Source organism: Strix aluco, chromosome 16, assembly GCF_031877795.1.
Source record: "Strix aluco isolate bStrAlu1 chromosome 16, bStrAlu1.hap1, whole genome shotgun sequence".
Taxonomy (NCBI): Eukaryota; Metazoa; Chordata; class Aves; order Strigiformes; family Strigidae; genus Strix; species Strix aluco.
Genome location: NC_133946.1, coordinates 16,250,264 through 16,263,758, shown reverse-complemented (window position 1 = coordinate 16,263,758; position 13,495 = coordinate 16,250,264). Strand labels below are relative to the sequence as shown.

Genomic DNA, 13,495 nt, shown 5'->3' with positions numbered 1-13,495 from the left:
TACCAGCTGGCTGGGTTTGGTATCTGTAAAGGAATCCAGAAAGAAAGTTAAATATGCATATGTATGTATACACATATTTTTTTAAAAAAATAAAATATACATACATATTTTTAAAAAAATTAAAGCCCCACAATAAAAGGATGGCTTTTGAGAGCTGATGGAATGGTATAATTTTGTTATTATAGTCAGCTAAACTGTCTGTTGGCAAAATCAACACCTTGTGATTTGCTTACCCTCCCAGCCCCAGTCAGACTTGCTAGAACTGATTCAGGTCATGATCGTTGTGTTTGGTGAGGAACCTCCAGTCTTTTCTCGGCCTACGGCTTCGTCAAGCTACCCACCGTACCAGGCAACAGGCCCACCAACGAGTAAGTGGCCATGACAACTAATTTCTACATATATTCATGTTGACACTCTGGAGTGATTGTTGCTCTGCATAGTTTGTCAACAAATGATGCATTCTGCTCTAGAATGACTTTCTGTATTGCTGGCTAATGAATTTACCTAGGCTGTACTTGACCTCTTTGAACTGTATTGGAAGAATGTGTGTGGTTTTTCGGCTTTTGGAAGGGAGGGAAAATCAAGTTTGTATTTAAAAAAACCCAAACCAAACACAAACACCTCCCACACCCCTCAAAACGACAACTAACCTGTTAACATTCAGAGATATCCTTAAAAAGAGATTATTCAGATAATTGTTGTCTTATCTTAATTTTCTTTATTCTGATAATACAAGTCCATTTGTAGAGTTTCCTGCAACCATTGATTTCATAAGCAAAAGCATACTGCTTGTGTTTCCTGTGCCCACACTTTTTCTTTTTTTGCTGGCTGAATATGAAAAAAACCTGCCCTGTGATTTTTCATCCTTCTTTGTTGATTTGGTACTCTGACTTGGTACTCATTCTTACTTTCTTGCGGAACTTCTCAAGACTTTTAAAATCTTTTATTTATTTAAACTTCTGGAGGTGGCATACGTTAAAGAGTCAGGATAGGTAGATGGGGGAAAAGGCAGGCGGGAGTGGGAAACAGAAAATCCTAGAAATTCTAGAAATTCTTCCAAGGAGAGACTCTGAATTGGGTGGAAAAAACCCAAAACAGTAGAGTAGACCTACTCAAGCCAAAGACTGGGGCAGGAGGGGAGAGGGAGCAGATTAGCTGCAGATTGTTTAATGATATTATAACAGTTCTACATTAATTTAGTGGTAGAGTAGCTTTATTTGGGGTTACATATTTTTGCTGTATTTGAGGTTATATACTTTGCTGTATTTCTAAGGCTGTGTCTGTTTTCTATTGAAATACAGCTTTTATCAAATCGTAGTGTTACATCTGAAAAGCTGAAGTACTGTGCATTACAATTTCTAGCAGAAACCATTTTTAACAAGGTCTTAGATTCTTCATGCGTGAGGAAAGGGGTAGCAGGCATAAATGGGACCATTAGGGATAGCTGGCTAAAGGTAAGCATTTGGGGACTTCACAGCTTGTCTGGCACCAGCCTACCTATAGGAGCACTAAATGATTCCACTGTTCTGATTTTCCAGGGACAGTGGGTGTCAGTGCAAGTACAGTTTTAGTAGAGACTGTGACCTGTATTGCTTTAAGGAAGGACCATCAATTGAACCACACTTCACTACTCTTGCAGTCACTCAGCGCTAGCATAGCTGAAGTAATTTTAGTGGAAATGTTTCAGGATTTTCACATGGTTAATATCTACTTAGTTTTAGTGTAATCAGTTTTTTCTTATTTTACAGACGTTTAGGTTTCTTTTTTTTTTGAATTCTAGGTACACTGTTTTAAGAAGGAATGAAGCCTTTTATAAAAAATTGAATCATTTGAAAGTATTCAAGGCTCTTTTTTAAAAAAAAAAAAGCTATTTGATGTAATATTCCTATAATTACTAGAAATATGGAATGAATATATTGAAAACATAATTTTTATAATAGAATTGTCAGATTTCCAAGAAGAAACTTAAAATTGCTAGGACTGTTAAAGCCTTAGACATTTATATGTGCTGATAAATTTTTTTAAAAATGTAACTTCTAAATAGCAGAAATTGCTGCATAAGAAATGGCTGGATTGTTAAACAGCTAGTCAACTGTTGTGAAGTCTAGCTGCTCTGAAGGTACTTAAGTTACACGCTTGTTATTTAGTGAGTAGAGAACAATGGCTACATTGGAAAGGTTATTTTCTTTTTTCAGCTATTGTCTAAAAAATGGAAACAGCTCTTCAGGTGTGTCATCTTTAATAACATAACATTTTTTTTGAGTTCCCTACCTGCAGATACTTTTTCTTATTTATCCACATATTACTTAGTAAACTACTCGTGAATTTTAAATTAATAGCCATTTTTATCCGTGCAGTGGTTAGTTTGAAGTAATGATTAAGAAAAAAAAAATGTGCAGGTGTTCTAGCTAGTTGTTCTAAGGAATGTGTAATTGACTTCAGTTACAGTTCTCATATTCTCCCTCCAAACAAAATACTCTTGAGAAGTTGATGGTAGAGGTAGAATCTTCAGAAATGCAGAATTTTCCAGCGATACAGAATTTCTGGGATACAGAAAGGAAATTCTAACTGGTTAATACATGGAGGGAAGGTCTGCTGCAGTTTAGTCCTTTATGTGTTCTGAGGGGAAGCAGCTGCCTTGGTCAAGCTGACAGAGAGGTAGCTCACAACAAACATCTGCATGTATCCCTCTGGCCAAGCTGCACAAGAGCAGCACGGGAAATGGCGGGAGTGTTGTGTGAAGTGGTGCAGGGTACATGTTTTTGAGGGGTTTTGGCCATAGAATGACTTCTCTTAGCCTTGTTGTTTCATTGTGTTGTACTGTATTCATTGTTCAATAATAAAGAGCATATTCCTGCAGCTTAACAGAGATGTGATCTTTATATATATAAAACTTCTGAAAAGTAAAACCATACAAAATCATTATTTTATTTAGCTTCCTATGTGCCGGGTATTCCAGGTGGAATATCTGCCTATCCAGCAGGAAGCACTCCAAACCCGAGGTAAGAACCCCTTTAAACCATCACCATTTACATAATAGACAGTTTCACTGAATAGTATCTAGTCCTGGTTCTATTTTCTGTTGGTATATTTGTTTGTATAATTATCCTGTTAGCAGTTTTCTTCAAAACTGAGGACTGAATTCTTGTCAATAGCCAAAAGAAGGTTTGAGAAAGGTTTAGCTTTCTTAGTGTTGCTTGCCAAATACAATATACTTAGGTGATAAATATATTTTGGAAATCATTACCTAACTCCCACATGTTATCTTCCTTCACTTGTATGTTGGATTAGTTTTTTATTAGCGTTGTTAGTATTGTTTGGGGTAATTAGCAACTCAAAAGATTGAACAAAACAGTTGCTGGTTTAATACAAAACTTGACTCCAGCATAAATGTGAACTTAATTCAGAGCTTTTTATTACTATAAGCCAATACTTTTTCTTTATTATATAATAGTTTTGAGTAAAGCTTTTCCAGAACACTTGCAGTTCTGTCTTAGCAAATAGTAGGATGCTGATTGCTGCCTCCTAGTGTGTACCTACATTTTTTCATATCATAATTAATTCTTTTTATTATTAATGTCCTGATTTTGTGTTAGGAGTGTATGAGGAGTTGCTGTAGTATATAACATTTTGATTTAAAAAAAAAAATATAAACCCCTGTAATCACTTGGAAGGTGGGGGTGCTATGTTTTAAGAAGTGAAAAATGGGGATTTGGTAAGTTATTATGGTAGGTTTTTTCCTCCTAAATACAGTTAAAGTCCTCTTCATGTTTGTACAAAAATCAATAATAGAAGAACTATTTTTAAAATAATATAATTTATGAATTAACAGAAAGTTTTTTAAGAACTATTAAATCTGCAGTTATCTGGAGAGGCATAGAATATGCATATTTTATATTTTACATGGGTTTTTGGACCATTTTGTTTACTTATAGCCATGGTTAATACTCTGCTGTATGCAGGTGTTGGTCAGTCTAATACTGACTAATTTGAGTCCTTGTTTCAGTTGCTAGTAAATGTATTTTAGTTATTGTACGTTGTCATGTTACATGTAATCTCACAATTGTTTCAGTGAACAAATTAATTCTTTTGCTTTCCTTCATCCTTCAGAGCAGGGCTGAGAGTTTCATCTTGCAACCATATTTTGCACAACATTTCTAGGTTTACCTAAAGCAGTTCAGTACTCATCTTAACTATTCTCATATTGCTGTTCATCAGTTTGTAACTACAGTAATTTCTTTTGGATACTTTTGGGGTTTCATATGGCAAGTTAGAAATTGCATGGCAAGATTAAGAGATTGAAGAGAATTTGGAATGATCCAAATGTTTGACCCGTGCAATAACTACAAAGGGTTGCAGATGGAATGGTATTTTCTTAAATCAGACTAGAAATATAAATGATGAAAGATGTTAATGTGAACAGGAAAAGAGAAAGAGGATAACTTGGCCTGCAATTTAAACATTGTATTATATAAACAAATGTTTAACATGGTGACATAAAGATAATATACACGGATGATATTTTACAAGTAGTTACATAACATTAGCATATCTTTCTTTGTCAAAGCAGCTACCCAAACTATCCTTATCCGGGTGGTGTTCCATTTCCAGCAACCACTAGTGTTCAGTACTACCCTCCTCAGCCTCCTGTGACTACTGTTGGTGAGTACCTTTGAAAGGATTTCTGTGAAGCTTCCCTCTATAACTGATATGTAAACAAAGAAAATGGAAAAAGGATCATATTGTTCTTAGTCTGACCTTCCAAAGTATTGATCTTCAATCAAAAAAATTACTCGAAGAATAAAATACATTTTATGTCCTTTGCCTTATATTTTATTCAGTCAGGAACTTGATAAATTCCTGGGTTTGTGCAGTGCATTGCGTGTGCTCTGAATACTTTGAAGAACACTGCATGTAACTACCTTAAGTGTTTTCCTCACCCTTTAACTGTAGGTGACTTTTGTCTGTGTTGCTGTGGTCATGGTTTCTATAAATGCTTTTGTCCTCACTTAATCATCTGCTGGACTCACTTTATTTACTCTTTATTTATACTTTCTTTATTCCAAAAGTCCTGGCTGTCTAAAGCAGAGGTTTCCAATGTGTTTGGAATGAGCTTCATTTTAACTGAAATTCTTTTCCAGCAGCTTCACTGTTGCTTCTTAATGGTCCCTACTTGCCTACTTGTTAGTTCCTTCTTGCTTCCCTTCAGCAGCAAGATTTAGGGTATTAATGTGTATCTTTTCCCAGTCTACTGCTTCATGGCCCTTTGCTGGCAAAATACACTAGCTTGGTTTCTGCCCTGCACCTCACTTTTAGTGTATGTGTAACAGATTGGGAACCAGAGATAAAGGTCATCTAGTTAAGTAGGAGGTTGGTGCAGTAGCTCTCCAAGTGGATGATAGTCCTTTTGGAGCAGTTAGATGGTAAGGACATAGACTCTTCTGTGACCTTGTTCTGACTATCAGTCATTTGTAGTCTCTTGCACCGTAATTTAAAAGTGCATCCGTAGGTTCTTCATTTAATGTGTGAACTCCCAGTTATTTATACACACTCTTCCTTCCAGAACTGTGTGTAGTTTGAAATTTTCATTCACACACATGGGTACAAAGCAAGTTCACAGCTTGGCAAGGGGAAGATAGATGCTTCTACTTTACTCTTAAAATATTTGAGGAGTTGTTCTGATGTTACAGAATTTGGAAACAACAGTAAGTTGTATCTTGTGTTCTTCTTGTGCCTGATCCTGTACTTTGTGTCCAGGTTCTTTCAGCCTTCTGAATTAGAAAAGTCTTCTCCGAAAGTCATTGGCTGTTCCAGTGATCATCTCCACTCTGAGGTGACGTGTGTCTACCATGCACACCGCAAGAAAGCTGTGGTCCCTCTTTAGCTCAAGCAGTACTCAGTGTTGGGGGGCTCTAGCTGGCTCTCGTGTAGGGAGGTGATAAGAACCTTCCTAGGGAACACCAGCTTTCTGCAGCGTCTTTCTCAAACAGATCCTGTTTTGTTTTATGTAGTAGAGAGTTAATTTAAAATAAAGGTATGTCCTATTTAATTCCTTTCCATCATTTTCATCCCCAGTGAAGATGAACAGAGGTGAAATATCTGCCAAATATCATAGAAGGCTCTTCAAGTCCTGAGTTAGATCATCTGATACCATGTTGTAATGCCAGATTTTGTAGTGGCAACTTAACCTTAGACTGACTCATTTGATGCAGCTAGGCAGAAGTCATATGCCTGTTATGCATGGTTTATCTCTTGTGCTAAATGAAATGCAAACATGTCTCTTTAATCATCCACTGTATATACAGTACTGCTTGTTTTTTACATGATTTTTTTTTTTCTTTCAGCTGAAAATGTGTATTTCCTATACAGATTGTTTGGCTGTGGTTTATTGTGGTAGTTTATAGGAGCATATCAGGTGCTCCAACTTCAGAGTTTTGTGTGGGTGGTGGAGGGGTGTGTCCTATAGTGAGCTTAGTTTGAATTGAATGAAAATACTCATTCAGAGTAGCTTAAGCTTTTAATAATAGGTGGGTTTTCAAATACTCCTTGAGGGTTTTTCTTTCTGTTCGATCATCTGCCATTAATTACTTTTCTGATGCAATTACTAGTTTGATGAATCTGTAAGGTCACTTCTGAAATCAGACTCTGCCTGGTAAAGGTTAGGGGTTTCAGTGTTCTGTAGGTTTAATGGCTATGTGCCATAAAATCTTCCCCAAGCTGGGCTAATTATGGAAGCAACAGAAAATGCTAAGGGTTCATGCTCTTTAAGAAGATACATAAAATCTAACTGAGCTGTATTAGGATGATCCTTTATATGGTCAAAGACCTCTTTCCTCTCTGTTGGCATTTCTATGTGAACTTTCACTGTGTTAGGTGTATTGTGATTTTATTTTTCTCTCTGTCCTACTTTACTGTTAAAGTGAGCTTGTATGAAATCTCCCAGAGTGAGGGATATCAGGGGAAGAAAAAAAGTAGAACTGATGGCTGGTTCTGACTTTGTTAGAAAGTAATTCATTATGTAAACAGTAACTGAAATCATGCTAATGCTATTCTTGAAGTGAAATCGGACCTTTTTGTTCTGATTTGGACCATGTATATTTACAATTGTCTGCCTTAAGCAGGAAGTCCTACACAGTGAATAAACTCTTTGTCCCGGATAGTTTGACTGACTTGGTTTAAGTTTTACTTCTCACTGTAGAAAGTACTGTTCTTTTCTCCTTTTCATAAGAAGCAGCTATTCCTGGGTCTGTGTGTATGGTGCCATTTGACAGCTTCTGTTGCTGATTCTAACAGATTAACCAAATACTGAAAATTATCTTGTTGACTGGCAACAGGGTGAATTGCTTAAGCAAGAACTGTAAATCAGATGAAGTGTTGGGAAATTTATATTTTCATAAGGCTATCTTTGCACCAGTTGATTAATAATTCAGTATCTTTTTTCCAATAGTAATTAGCTTATTTTTTAAATTTTTAAAAAAAAATTAATTGCACATATTCTGGTGCAATTTGCATGCAAGTGAAGTGCTCACATTAGTAATTATCAAAATGTGATGTTTTCTTAATTTTAGAACAATTTGGTGGATTAGTAAGCGTGATGTGCATCTTCCCATAGTTCCTCTCATGTCATTTGCATAGCTTTAGTTTTCACATATCTGGCTTGGTGTAGGTTTTGTGGACAGGAATAGAGTAAAAGGCATAGGGAAGGGATAGGAATTTATGCAGTCTAGTTCTGTTAGTAGCAGAAATCCAAAAAATCCTCAGCATGTTTTAAGGATTCTGAGGTGTGCAGTCCTGTCAACAACACTTTGCATTTGTTAGTATAACAATACCAACATACACTCCAAATAGATATTTTTAAAAATTGTATTTATTTTTTAAAATTATGATGATACCCTAACAGAAAATTGTTATTTTTCCATTCAGATACTTGTTTCTAAAGGCAGAGTTTAGATTTTTAAACTGTGTTCTGGATTGTTGCTGATTATCAGAAATATATCCAAGCTACCCCAAGAACAATGTAATGCTGAAATTTCACTAAACAGCCCACCCTTTTCCTGAATAACTGTAGTAAAATTATTGTAATCTTATTTCTAGCTAATAGAAGTTTAGTTATTGAGTACTATCAATAACATATTAAAAAATATATTTATCACTGTCTATCTTGGTGTCATTTACTCTAAAAATACCAATCTTTTGAACTCCTGTGTTTAAATGGCAAAAGTAATGTATGGTTTGAGTTGCTTCTTTGCTTTTCTTCTTCTGAGGGCCTCTGATTATTAAGAAAGGTGAAGAAGTTGGTTGGATTTTAGCTGATTTGAGACACTTTTCTGAACCTTTGGGAAGGAAAAAAAGATATGCTAATGGTTTTGTCTTTAGCTGTGTAAGATTCATGGAAGCCTTGGTGAATATTTTTTCACTTTGTAATTTTTTGAGATCTAGGGTACTGTAAAATACGATGCACGTAATGCCATAACAACTTCAGGGTTTGGATAACCGTGTCTCTAGATAAAAAGATACTGTGGTAAAATTTCTTTTTGCAAATTTTCTTTCCAGTTACAGAACTTCAAAACTCTCCTCTTTCATCCATAAAAGATGGAAATTTTAGGCACATTAGAGAAGTTATTTTCTTCTATTATATTTTCTAGTATTGCTGCATCAAAATGTGATTTAATAAACTGAAACTACAAGTTGTACCTAGCAATCAAAAAAGGTAGTAACCTCAGTTGTAACTCAGTTACACAGCAGCCTCTGTTGCAGTTTAACATTGATCATTTATAGAAGCTAGCTGTATAATATTAGAACAATATTGGTTGGTTGTTTCACTGCTACTGAAATCTGCCCTGAGTTTCTGGGCATGATGGACCAAGTGAAACTGGCAAATGAGTATACCTGCAGTCAAATTGTATGTCATCATCTTTGTATGTCATCATCTTTGTCTTACACTTACATAAAATAGCTATTCTCACTTTTGTTAGAATCAAATTGTGTGACTAATTCCACAGAATCTCTGTATGTTTGACTAATACTCTTTATTCAACTAACATTAAAGTAGTATTTTATCCAGAGAGAATTTTACAGGTTCTTTGTGGGTGCTATTATCTAATTTTATAAACTATGCTGCTCCCCACCTCGCTCCAATTGCAGTACCATCCTGCAGTAGTTTTAAAAAAACAAATGGTAGACTCAGTATAACACTGAACATGTACATAAAAGACTGCTGTCTGATTTTAGTCTGCTAGAACATACCTATAAATCATATGCTAATACAACTGATTAACATTTCTGCTTTATAATCTTCTAATAAATGTTGCTTGTTAAAGTAAGAATACCTCAATAAAAAATGTTCTATATTAATGCTGATTGTTTTACTGCCCCCCCATACCTGCCCTAGGATGGCGGAATGATGATAATTGTGAAACCAATTGGAAAGATGAGATCATATTGTAGCTTTTTAATCACTTGATACTGTCCAGTAATTTGTCAGTTAAACAGACCCTGCTATTAGATCTTCATAAACATAAAAGGGCAGCAGTTAAGATCTTTTTCATTGAAATTATTTGTTAGCTTAGTGTTCATCTATTTTTATTAATTTTTTAAAAAAACAGTAATTGGCAAGTCTCAAGATAGAGTACCTATAGGCAAAAGCACTGTCTCAAGCCAGACATTACATTAATTGTGGTTGAATACACGTATCCATTAATTCCTGTAGTTTACCAGAAATTTAGTCTTCTTTTAAAGACTCAGACTAACAACATTTGTAGACTTTGGGGAAAATGGCCAACCCGCTTTTTAAATTAAAGGAAAATTGTGCATATGGGAATAGTAAAGTGAATGAATGGATGCATACTCTTGTGTACATCTTAGTGTGGTTTATCTCACTGTGGTCTCTTCACTGCTTCTGAAAATTGTGATGTAAACCAGTTTATTTTACTGTCTCATATTGCTAAAGTATGTCCAGCAAGTTAGCTGCTATGTTTTTCAAACTGGCTTTATACTAAAGTCAGTGCAAAAGAGAATTAATTTATGCTTGTGAATTTTCTTCTGCAGGCCCCAGTAGAGATGGAACTATCAGTGAGGATACCATTAGAGCTTCCCTTATTTCGGCAGTCAGTGATAAACTGAGATGGCGAATGAAAGAAGAAATGGATCGTGCACAAGCTGAACTCAATGCCTTGAAACGGACAGAAGAGGACCTGAAGAAAGGACACCAGAAACTGGAAGAAATGGTAACTCGCCTGGATCAAGAAGTGGTAAGCTGAGATGAAACACTACTCTGTATCAGAGTATTACTAGTAGTGAACAGAAGCATGTAATGAATTCATTATCAAGCATGATAGAAATATCAGAGCTTGAAATATCAGAAATACCAGTGTATTTCTTTTTAAATATATATTCTCTTTCCCAGTTGAGGTGCATGTGTTCAGACTGAAGCAAGTCAGAAATAGCAGTGACAGTAAGATGCATTGTCCTGCGTGTATCTTACAGACATCATTGTTCAGTAGTAGAGGAGCAGTATTATTTTTCCCCATACTCCCTGTGAAAGACGTCAGTGGTGTGAGATTATTTCATAACCATGTCTCAGTTTCTGGATAATAATGTGTAACAGCAGCACTAGAGAACATTTCAGTGTCGTAGTGCAGAGACACTGATTTTAGTCACAGCCTCCTTGTATAACCTGCAGATTTTTCCTTTCCCAGGCACGAGTCTCTCCTACTCAGTAGGCTCAGAAATTCCTGCAGTTTTTCATAAGGCCTGACATCATCTGCTTAGTCCATCTGCTCCTTGCATTACTGCTCGGGAGTAGAGGTTTTGGGATTGATGAGCAGTTTCTGAAACCAGCTCAGTGCTCAGATAATGGTTTAAAAAAAGAAAATTCGAAATTATTAATCAGGACTAGAGAACAGGCGATACTGTTATGTCACTGTGTATATCTGTATGCCCACTTGAAGTGTAGTGTGTAATGCTAGGTTTTCCTATCTTGGAAAGAAAGGACGTAATAGAAGTGCAGATGTTTGATGCAAAGGCAAGAAGGATGATCCAGCATACCAGACAGCTTCCATATAAAACATGACTAAGTAAGCTAGGGCTTCGGTCTGGAAAGAAGACAGTGGGGACAGAGGGTGGCATGTGACAATAGTCTGTAGAGCTTTGAGTGATATGAGGAAGACCACGGTGGTGTACAGTCTGTTCCAGTGTGTTAGCTGTGGGACATCAAAAATATCAGGAGGCAGATTCAAAAGTAGCAAAAGAAGGTACGTCTCATACAGATGCAGTTAAATTACAGTTACCATTAGTGGGTAAAGCCAGCATATTTTGTTTCCTGTCAGTACAGTTAAGTGTTTGATCCATGCTCAGCAAACTTACATAGGAACTTACTCCAAAAGACACATTTCTGAAGAAAATAACTATTTTGGCTTTGCCTTTGTTATCTTTAGCTACTTTAAATGGTTATTTTTCCTTATGTGGCACCTTCAAAATACTTAAAGACTATTAGCATGCCTTCTCTACAGTTATAAATTGGTAATGGATTGACATTATCTATGACAGCCTTTTTTTAAAATGAAAGAATCTGAAATCTATAGACTGATAGCTCTTTCTTTTGTAAAACTCGTAACAGAGATGAGTAGAGAAGTAAAGAACCAAGTAGCATGTCTAAAAATCTTTAATCTTGACAGTTGTATCACAAGAAGACATTCAGCTCTGAAGACCTAAGAAATAAATAAACATCTTAATTGTTTTTAGGCTGAAGTTGACAAGAACATTGAACTTCTGAAGAAGAAGGATGAGGAGCTCAGTTCTGCCTTAGAGAAAATGGAAAGTCAATCAGAAAATAATGACATAGATGAAGTTATTATTCCTACAGCACCACTTTACAAGCAGATCCTGAACTTATATGCAGAGGAAAATGCAATTGAAGACACCATCTTCTATCTTGGGGAAGCATTGAGACGTGGAGTGATAGATCTAGATGTCTTCTTGAAGGTAGGCTTCTTGGGATGTTTTTAAGATTTGCATTTTAAATGTGTTTAAATACTTTGAACTCTTGTTCAGGTTTTTAATGTTAGTGATTTCTTCACCAAAGAGGATCCTGTAAGAACACGAATACTTACATGTTGAAACATAAGTTTTAAAAGAGGAATTTCAGAATTAAGATAAAAGACCAATTTTAAAAGCGTTATAGATACAAAGTCATGTATCATTAGATAGGTGCAACAGTGTCAACATAAGCTTTCCATTGGGCTTGCATCCTAATTCTGGAGAAACAGTGAGTGGCGTATTCAGACAGCAACTCACTGGCAGTCTATGGATGCCTCTGCTGAGGCAACCAGTGGAGTGTTAGAATTGTAGGGGGAAAAAAAACCCACACCAGCTAGTTTTGCATCTCTAGCAGAGACCTTCTTAGGCAATTTTATTCCCTTTCTTTGCTGTCCTTAATGCTGAAAATTTTCATAATCCCATCTAATAACCTTCCTTTGTTTTGAGCTTATGTGCATGATGATGGCACATGAAATAAAACAGATCTGTTGTTATTTTGAAAAGATTAAAACCACTTTTTAATGTGGAATAAAAGATGTGTATGTGAGAGCAATTAATGTTGCCATTGGATCTGGAAAGATTATTATGCAGAAGTGTTAATAGTCTGTACTGGGGCCACGGGGTAACAAGAGTTACCAGTCCTTCCTTTTTCTAACAGTTGAGGTTCCCCCCAGGTTACAACTTAGACTTTGCTTTTAACATCCAGTATACAATGCACTACATAGAGACATAATATTTCCTTCTTGGGTAGCTTGCTAGTTCTGTTTATCTACTGTTAAAAGAACTGTTCTCTGCCCCATGGGAAGTGCATTAGTCTCACTTCACCTTGCAGTACATATTACTATTTTTCTCTTTGATAAGAATATGTGCAGAGTTAATAATTAAAATCACAAAAAATACACTATAATGATTGCATTTGGTAGCTATCTGCAAGTCCTTTTAAGGCAAGAAATGCCATTTAGTAGACTAATGCATTTAGTGTTTCCAAAATAACAAACATCCTGTTTGGGTCACGGAATGTGTCATGCTTTGAAAATCTGTATTGCAATGTAATTAAGATTTTTATCAAAACTTTCCCAATATCCAGCTGTTCTTATTCTTTCTTTCTTATTCTTTCTGCAGCATGTACGTCTTCTGTCTCGCAAGCAGTTCCAGCTGAGGGCATTAATGCAGAAAGCAAGGAAGACTGCTGGACTCAGTGATCTCTACTAAATTCTCAGACTTTAACTGGGAAGTTAGATTTCCTTATGAGCAGACATTCTCTTGATATTTCTCTTAATCAGTAGGTGCCCAGAATAAGTTATTACATCATTCAAGTGTAAGATATTTTGAATCAATAATATATTTTCTTTTTGGTAAAGACTAGCTTTTATTAATGCACTTTCTATCTCTTGTAATCCTTGTGCTGGTGGACTTAACGCTGAATAAAACTTGTTGCATATTTTCTTCCTCTACAAAA

General features: G+C 35.8%; 1 protein-coding gene across 2 annotated transcripts in view; it reads left to right on the top strand.

The window, feature by feature from the left end:
- TSG101 (tumor susceptibility 101) overlaps positions 1 to 13,495 on the top strand; it is a 21,318-nt gene extending 7,823 nt beyond the window's left edge. Inside the window, exons 5-10 of one of the 2 annotated variants that reach the window (XM_074841852.1) lie at positions 242 to 368; positions 2,936 to 3,002; positions 4,571 to 4,662; positions 10,048 to 10,250; positions 11,743 to 11,982; positions 13,159 to 13,495. In XM_074841852.1, the coding sequence (XP_074697953.1) occupies positions 242 to 368; positions 2,936 to 3,002; positions 4,571 to 4,662; positions 10,048 to 10,250; positions 11,743 to 11,982; positions 13,159 to 13,248 (819 nt within the window). In that variant the 3' untranslated portion in view covers positions 13,249 to 13,495. Of the gene's footprint in view, positions 1 to 241; positions 369 to 2,935; positions 3,003 to 4,567; positions 4,663 to 10,047; positions 10,251 to 11,742; positions 11,983 to 13,158 lie in introns of both variants that reach the window. The other variant, XM_074841851.1, reaches the window with a different exon arrangement.